Source organism: Nicotiana tomentosiformis, chromosome 1, assembly GCF_000390325.3.
Source record: "Nicotiana tomentosiformis chromosome 1, ASM39032v3, whole genome shotgun sequence".
NCBI classification, from domain to species: Eukaryota; Viridiplantae; Streptophyta; class Magnoliopsida; order Solanales; family Solanaceae; genus Nicotiana; species Nicotiana tomentosiformis.
In genome coordinates, this window is record NC_090812.1 from 38,484,239 (window position 1) to 38,493,646 (window position 9,408).

Genomic DNA, 9,408 nt, shown 5'->3' on the forward strand with positions numbered 1-9,408 from the left:
CATGCTGCCTAAGAATTTATGTCCTTCCCTTCAAAACTGAATTGTGACCTGGTACATATAAATCCTATTCCCGCACAACACACTACATCTATTATGCTATCATGTGACAAGCATAAGAATTCCATTATCAACTCTGAGTCACTAGCAATTACATACCTTATTAGTCAGAAACCTCTTTCTTGCTTCTTTCTAGGAAAAAATTATAACACACAACACGCTCCGTACATCGATAGAAATTATCCGGTTTAAACCATGGTAGAACCCATCATGAACACTTTGAAATCCATTTGCACATAATCAAGCTATCTGGACCGAATTCCTCTAACTTCACCAAGCCACACAGTTTGCCAAATCCGGGAGAATTGCCACGAAGCACCTGTAGATACTAGCCACGTCATAAGTACACAAATAACCGATCATACCCATTACTGTGCTACCCCAACCTACTTCCAAACTGTCTTATTTCCCTAAGTCCTTACCAAATTGCCTTCAAATTGCTATTTTATTTCCTTATTAGAACACTACTATCCTTAACTAAAACTTGCCCCACGAACTCTAGCATAGAATCACACCTCCCTAAGGCTTATAAGCCGTCGAATTCCCTTTTTATGTATTCCAAAGGTTCCACAACCAAAAATGCTTACTTCGAAGAGACTTTAGGTGAATCTAAAACGGTTTCCTTTACCTTTTTGATATTGAAATGCATAATTCACAATGATATAAGATGCCACGAGTCTCAACACCGTTCAATGCAACTCCCAGTTTTCTAGCCATATTTATAAATCTTGAATCCATTGTAACCATTCTCGAATTAACCGACCAAACGGACCGAAATGACCTGTGCCCCATTAGCACACCAACACCCAAGGGAATAAAGAGTAACCCACACTCCTAAGCAACCGAGCAAATTCCCGCTCCATGTACACTACATTCTCTGTGAATAACCACTCAATTATTTTATGGTCCTCCTATAACCATAGAGTGTAATACAACTTGTGTCCAGAAATTTCTTTACCCGAGTCATCCTCGACCTCTACCTCTGCAAGTCATAACTGATTCACCGGTATACCCCGAACCGAAACTAATACGACCCATAACTGTGCAATCAACTCGTCGATAGCAGACTCCCCCACTTAGCCTTAAGCTGCAATTATATAAAATTAGAACTCGTAAGGATTTATCCTTCTCAGTTACCAAGGTCTCACACCGTTAACCTGCCAGACTTCTCGAAGTCTTTTATTAAGCCTTTCATGAACATTCTGAATCTCCAACCAAAATTACACACGCGACCTCCTACTGGGTAGCTAGTAATATTCCTCACAAAAGCTTCATCAACATCATACCACCGCTAGCTGCACACAGGAGATAACCCACATGTGGAATTCCTTACCAACATCTCCCAATGACACTGCACTGAGTGCAACAACCACGAAATTCGTAAATTCCCCTAAGTTCATGCTCGCCCACCATTTATATAAGTCTGCACTTTCCCTATTGACATCAATTGTACGTCAACAATACCTTCTGAAATCAAGTCATATTGCACCTGACACAATAATCAGATCTTCATGCCTCTATTCATTTCAAACACACTCCTTTCTGCCATATTCAATTTAGAGTATGCAGAGTATGCAAGCTGATTCACATATTAACACGATTCCAAACCATTCTACACTTTCTCAAGGCGCACGACTACCCTACTAGTGAATTCACATGCTAATCTGCCACTCTTCGTTCGGTTAAACCATCTCCTTTAAGAAACTTCTCAATCTCTACTTCTCCTACTTGACCTGCTAGTACTTCAACCACCACGAACACTTCCCGCCATGTCTTCCCTTATACTTTGCTACCCAACTGCTGCATCAAATTGAAATGTATTTCTGTCGCACCTGAACCAATAAAATATTACTGACTCTAAGTCTCTTCAAAGATTATCTTTCCCGAGCCATCAACATCAAAATACCCATTTGCAACCACCATTACTACTCAACCACTTACTCTTCTTGAGTTCAAACTCATTGACATACATGAGAATTTAATTTTCCCCAAAATTTAACAACGTGAAAGATCCTTCAAAACATTCACACTCGAGACGGTACGTCGCATTAAAACGAAAATCCAAGCACCCAATGGCCTTCCTTTACATTCAAAGAAAACACTTCTCGTCACATTCACATAGTCTTAACACTTCCAGCAGTTACGTCATACTCACCACAAAGCCATTCCACTGCTCATCGAGCCACAATTCAACTCGTAGGGACATTATCGGACATATGAGTCCAAATGTATAGGTTACAACTGAAGCTACCGAGCCTAAGTTGCGGTCTAACCATGGCCTCAAGTCCTCCAGACTGGCCCACCACCATAACACAGAATACACATCTCAACCTTGTTCATAGAATCACAAGCCGACGATGCACAACTTATACCGAGCGCTCATGTGCGCATACGAGATGCGTGGAAGGAATTCAAAGAGTTATGTCTCAAGCTGAATCATTTTCGCACGATAGAATACAAGAATGTGAAGTTTCCTAAAGGTTCTGCAGCCTCTCGAAGATAAGTACAGACATCTCCATATCGATCCGCAAGACTTTACTAAATCCGCTCATGACTCATGAGACCTATGTAACCTAGCATCTGATACCAATCTGTCACGACCCAAACTAACTTCTGTCGTGATGGCGCCTATCGTGGAACTAGGAAATCCGGCTTATTTACAAAACAAACCGATATTTTCATTTCAAAGATAATTTCAAGGTTATTTAACATAAAACCTCCATTTAAAGAGTTCAAATTAAAAAAAACAGAAGTGCAGAAAAGAAAAGCCCGACATCGAGGTGTCACTAGTCATGAGCATATACTACAATCTTCTAACAATATCAAGGCTAACTCAGCCCGGAAAAATAGCTAAATACAACTAGAGAAAGATAGGAGGGAGATGAGCAGCGGCTGCGATCGCCAAACAGCTACCTTGCTATCTCCAAGAAAATCTGCAACCAGAACACTCAATAACCGCTACCGTGTCCAGCTACACCTGAATCTGCACACAAGGTGCAGGGAGTAACATGAGTACGCCAACTCAGTAAGTAACAACAATAAATAAAGACTGAGCAGTAGTGACGAGCAATAAAGCATATAACGTTCATATCAGGAAATCTCAGTAAAATACCACATGCTTTTTAAAAATCAGGATTTGAATCAAATTATCTAGTTTAAACCCAGTTCCAGTAAAAATCATTTAAAGACATTTTTCCAACAGTTTTTCAAACAAAGGCTCAATGCAAAGGTGAGCAAAAATGATGAAATCATAAATAGCCCCTCGGGCAAAACATCACTCATATACAGCCCCTCGGGCAAACCTCACAGTCACTCATTCCACTCGGGCATACCTCACAATCACTCTTGCCACTCGGGCATACCTCACAATCACTCTTTCCACTCGGGCATACCTCACAATCACTCATGCCTCCCAGTCACTCAGCACTCGGTACTCGCACTCAGTAGGTACCTGCGCTCACTGGGGGTATGTACAGACTCCGTAGGGGCTCCTTCAGCCCAAGCGCTATAATCTGTACGGACAACTCACGTGCGATAATAATAAAGTATGCTGCAGGCGGGCAGCCCCGATCCACACTCATCCTCACCAATCAGGCCCTCGACCTCACTCAGTCATAAGTTTGCTGCAGGCGGGCAGCCCCGATCCACACTCATCCTCACCAATCAGGCCCTCGGCCTCACTCAGTCATAAATATCTCAAGCCACTCGGGCATTTCAGTAAAATAGGGCATTCGGTCCAAAACATTTATATGCATCAAAATAGAATCATAAAAACTGAGTTATGCGGTAAACAAGTACAAATATGACTGAATATAGATTTTCAATCGAAAACAATGAGAGGATGGTAAGAAACAGCCCCTAAGGGTCCAAACAGCATTGGCGCAAGGCCCAAACATGGCATTCAACCCAATTTACAGAAATTCTTTCTAAAATATATAAGTATCAAATGGTTTCAACAAAGTATGCAACTTTACAGTTGCTACCAGTGTTGTGAAGAGCGTGAAGCGAGAAAAAGCGACAACCCCCATTTCGCTTAAAGCGAGAAGCGAAGCGCTCACTTTTTTGAAGTGAAGCGAAATTTAAAAAAAAAATATATTGCATAGACAACACATGTAATTGTAAGCAAATGTTCAATACTTCAATGTAAAAACTAAATAGTAGCATCAATTAAAGCACAAAATGAGCATCATATTCTTCTACAAGATTGTCAAATTCTTGTATTCCACTATCATTATTATATTTCTCGTCATCTTCTTCAACTTCTTCTTCTTCATCAACTAGGGACAAAGTAGCTGCCTCTTTTCCCTTCCTCTGTGAACTTGAAGTTGAGGTACTCCCCCTCAAACCATAAATCCTCTCTCCAATTTCACGCGCCTCCGCAACATCACCCCAAGTGAAATCAGAAGTTTCCTCAAATACTTCTTCATCTGCATGATCTTACGAGACTCCAGTTAGCCATTCATTAGCATCATCGATGGTGTCCAAACTAATTGGATCAATTACATTGCGAGCGTTGTAACGACGCCTTAATGTTCTATTGTACTTAATGAATACTAGATCATTGAGACGCTTCAAGGTTAGTTTGTTCCTCTTTTTGGTATGAATCTGCAAATAATAAGTAATTAGTAAGATTAGGACAATTGAGATATAATTTAATTATCTCAATATACTAAATCTTTCTTCTTAGTTCTTACATGTTCAAACACACTCCAATTCCTTTCACACCCGGATGAGCTACATGTTAGACTTAGAACCTTGATGGAAAACTTTTGTAAATCTGGAGTGGAATGGCCATATTGCTTCCACCATTCAACTGTAGAAGTAGAACAAATTTTCAAAACATAATATTGATAAAGAAATAAATTATTAACTATAAAACAACATATAAGCACTCGCTCACCTGGTGACTTCGTCTTTCTTTGTCTAATCGCCATGTTTTTTCCAAAAAGTTGCTCAGCATTCCTATAAATACTAAATTGCTCTGTTATTTTATCTTGCACGGATTCTTCAGGTATCAACTTCTCTATACATTCATAGTATCCATTCCACAAAGGTTCATCACCTAGAATCCTCTCTTCATTGTCATAAAACAGTTCCGGGTTCAAAACAAGTCCAGCTGCATGCAAAGGGCTATGAAGCTTACTATCCCACCTTTTATCTATGATCTCAAAGACTCTTTTGTATTTTCTTTGATCACTAAAAGAGACTTGAATAGCCTCCTTTGCCCTATCCATTGCTTCGTACTGGTAGCCCATTGGTGGCCTTTGCTCCCCATCCACCAAACGAAGTACTTTAACTAAAGGACCACCAATCTTCAATGCATGAACCACATTGTTCCAGAATGAAGAAGAAAGTATAATATATGCAGATTCTCTCCCTCGAGCTTCCCTTCCATAGGCACTGTTAGTGTACTCATCTGAAACAAACAACTTCTTCAAATTACTTTTTTGCTCATACATCCTATGCAAAGTCAAGAAAGCAGTAGCAAATCTTGTCTTTGCAGGTTTCACCAAGCTTCTTTATTTAGTGAATCTCTTCATCATATTCAATAACAAAGGCCTTTGAACAATATAGGAATGCACTCTAATTGCCTGATTAAAGATTGAACTGAAGGGTCTTTCCTTGAAAATGTCACCGAAGATCAAATTAATGGAATGTGCTGCACACGGAGTCCAATAAATATGCGGGTACCCGCAGACATCAAATCACCAGCTTTAACATTTTCACTGGCATTGTCCGTGACAACTTGAACAATATTTTCTGCTCCAATAGAGTCTATTGTACTCTTGAACAAGGAGTACATTTTGGTTGAATCAGTCGAAGAGTCGTTTACATCAACAGACTCAAGAAGCAGGCTTCCCTTAGGAGAATTCACCAAGATATTGATGATCATTTTTCCATTTCTCGCCGTCCACTTATCCATCATAATGGAACAACCAAACTTGTTCCATTCTACTTTGTGTTCCTCCACGATTTTGTTCACCTCTGCCACCTCTTTTTTTAGATATGGCCCTCTAACTTCATGATATGTTGGAGGCTTCATTCCTGGACCATATTGGATTACGGCCTCAATAATAGCAGAAAAAGTGTCGGTATAATTAATACAATTAAAAGGAAGACCTGCATCATACATCCACCGCGCAAACATTGTAATTGCACGATCCCTCAAAATCGCTTTGGCATCAATTTGAGGATTACCACTTTTTCCTTCCTTATCTCCAGATTTTTGCGAGAAGTAACAATCCATAGGACCTTTGGTCTTGCCAGTAGATACACAACTAGAAGACATTGGTTGTATCCTTCCCCGCTTTTGTGATTTTGGTGGAAGCGACGAAGCATCGTCACCTTCTTCTGTTTCATCATCGTCATCAAGATTATACAGTTCTTGTTCATGAATCATTTGAGTCTTTAACTCTCTCTTTTTATGAAGGAATTCTTTCAAATCTTCCCTCACATGCGATGGAACTTTAGGACAAGATGCGACATTTGGATCACCACCGATTAGATGCGCTTTTTGATGATAGATTCCTCCATTTGAAATCTTGTCACAAAAAAGACATCTAATTGCCATCTTGTTGGTCTCGCAAACTCTTTCAGAGTAAGCCCAAACTGGGTCTTTCCTATCTTCTTTTGGCGCCATTAAAAGAACAACTACATAACACATAAGAAAGGCAATAAGAACTAAGAATAAAGGATATAAAAAATCAGAGGAATTCTCTGTTAATAACTGAAAAATTGGGCAGTAAAATTCTGGAAAAATTGGGCAGTAATATTCTGGAAAACCTTCGCCAGCATTTCGCCTCTTTTTGGACGTTTAGAAAGAAAAAGAAAAAGAAAAAGAAAAGAAAATAAAAAATAAAATAATAATAATAATAATAATAATAATAATAATAATAATAATAATAATAATAATAATAATAATAATAATAATAATAATAATAATAAGAAGAAGAAGAAGAAGTAGTAGTAGTTCAGAACATACATATTGAAGTCTTGAAGTTGAAGAAGAAGAAGAAGAACAACCCTAGTTGATGATTTGAGATTCTTTCAGAAATCAAAAGTAGATGAAGAAGAAGTGGCTGCTGTTGGAAGTTGAAGAACGCTAGTCTCTGCTGTTGAAGAAGTCTAGAGCAGTGTTTAATTCAAAAAACTTATTTTTAATAAAATAGGGTTGGGTATTTTAATATAGAGAAGCGGACGCTTCATCTCTTCGCTTCGCTTTACCCGCTTCTCGCTTTTTACAGAGAAGCGGTCACTTTTACTGACCTGAGTCGCTTCACCTTGCTGAAGCGCTACCTTTCACGCTTCGCCTCGCTTCTCGCTTAAAGCGATGAAGCGGGCGCTTTTTTAAACACTGGTTGCTACGGGACGGACCAAGTCACAAAACACCAATAGTGCACGCTCACACGCCCGTCACCTAGCATGTGCGTCACTTCAAAATAGTAGAATGATACGAAATCCGGGGTTTCATACCCTCAGGACTATATTTACAATTGTTACTTACCTCAAACCGGTCAAATCTCTATCCCGCAATGATTTTGCCTCTGAACTCAGCCTCCAAATGCTCCGAATCTATTCAAAATTAGTACAATACCATCAATACGCGCTAATGGAATGAATTCCACAAAAAAACTACAAAATTAGACCAAAACCCGAAATTGGCTCAAAATTTGCCTGTAGGGCCCACGTCTCGGAACCCGACAAAAGTTATAAAATCCGAAAGCCCATTCAACCACGAGTCTATCCATACCAATTTTACCAAAATTTGACCTCAACTCGACCCTCAAATCTACAAATCTTATTTCCAAATTTCTAAGTTCCAATCTCCGATTTACACCTCAAAATCATGTAATCTAGTCGGATTATTCGATGATAATTCAATATTATGGAGTAGAAATGATCACAAGGGACTTACCTCAAGTTTTCCTTGAAAATATATCAAAACTCGCCTCTCCTCAAGCTCCAATTTGTCAAAAATGGCAAATGGGACGAAGTTTCTGTTTTTATAATTCTGCCCAGACAACCTCGGTTCTGCCTCGATCTTGGCCTTCGATTTTGGCCTTCGATCGAGGTCCTCGATCCTAGTCCTCGATCCTGGCCCTTGATCCTGGTCCTCAATCTTGGTTCTCGATCCTAGGCCTTCGATCCTGGTTCTCGATCCTAGGCCTTCGATCCTGGTTCTCGATCCTAGGCCTTCGATCATGTCTTCGACCCGGCCTTCGACCGTGACCCTCGACCCTGGGCTCGATCATGGCTTCGATCGTGGCCCTCGACTCTGGGCTCGATCTGGGCTCGATTCTGAGAGATTTCTGGGCTCGATTTCTGGCAGAAGAAATTTCCAACAGAAGGAAATTGTAGCAGCTGTTCTAGTTCAATTTTGTTTGATCCGTTAACCATCCGAAACTCACCCGAGGCCCCTCGGGACCTCAACCAAATATACCAACAAGTCCTAAAACATCATACGAACTTAGTCGAATCCTCAAATCACCTCAAACAACGCTAAAACCATGAATTACACCCCAATTCAAGCCTAATGAACTTTGAAATTTCTAATTTCTACAAACAACTCCGGAACCTATCAAATCACGTCCGATTGACCTCAAATTTTGCACACAAGTCCTAAATGACATAACAGAGGTATTCCAATTTTCAGAATCAAATTCTGACCCCGATATCAAAAAGTCAAACCCCCGGTCAAACTTCTCAAAAATAAAACTTTCGGCATTTCAAGCCTAATTCCTCTACGGACTTCCAAATAATATTCCGGACACGCTCCTAAGCCCAAAATCACCATATGGAGCTATTGGAATCATCAAAATTTAAATCCGAGGTCGTTTACACATAGGTCCATATCCGGTCCACTTTTCTAACTTAAAATTTTCAATTATGAGACTAAGTGTCTCATTTCACTCCGAGTTCCTTCCGGACTCGAACCAACTAACCCGATATAACATAATATAGCTGAATAACACAAAAAGAAGTAGGAATGGAAAAAATGGGGTTATAACTCTCGAAACGACCGGCCGGGTCGTTACATCCTCCCCCTCTTAAGCATATGTTCGTCCTCGAACGTGCCCAGAGTTGTTCCAAAAGCTATCAAATCGCTGTGTAGATTTCACATGCACGTACCCGGGGGTGATCCCACGTCACTCTATCCAATACAGGTCCGATAGCACAGCATAACTGAAATTTCTCAATTCAACCTAGCCCACAAGCGTTCGAATCAAATTTCCAATATCCGAAATTTCCTATAAGATGAGAAGTTTGCATCTACATACCGTGTAAGTCTGAACAATCTGTACCAAAAGCTGTAACCATAACTCAAATACTTAAATTCAAATACTTTACTTT

At 39.9% G+C, this 9,408-nt stretch overlaps 1 protein-coding gene and 1 long non-coding RNA gene across 2 annotated transcripts in view; both read right to left on the reverse strand.

The window, feature by feature from the left end:
* Positions 1 to 9,408, reverse strand: part of LOC138896468 (uncharacterized) — a 44,899-nt gene that overhangs the window by 15,985 nt on the left and 19,506 nt on the right. The gene's annotated exons all lie outside the window — the stretch shown is intronic.
* LOC138896467 (uncharacterized) lies at positions 4,236 to 6,108 on the reverse strand. The gene is made up of 3 exons (XM_070181466.1): positions 4,958 to 6,108; positions 4,752 to 4,870; positions 4,236 to 4,662 (listed from the first exon to the last, which is right to left on the reverse strand). The coding sequence occupies exons 1-3, from the start codon at positions 5,514 to 5,516 to the stop codon at positions 4,495 to 4,497; spliced, it is 846 nt and encodes a 281-aa protein (XP_070037567.1). The 5' UTR covers positions 5,517 to 6,108; the 3' UTR covers positions 4,236 to 4,494.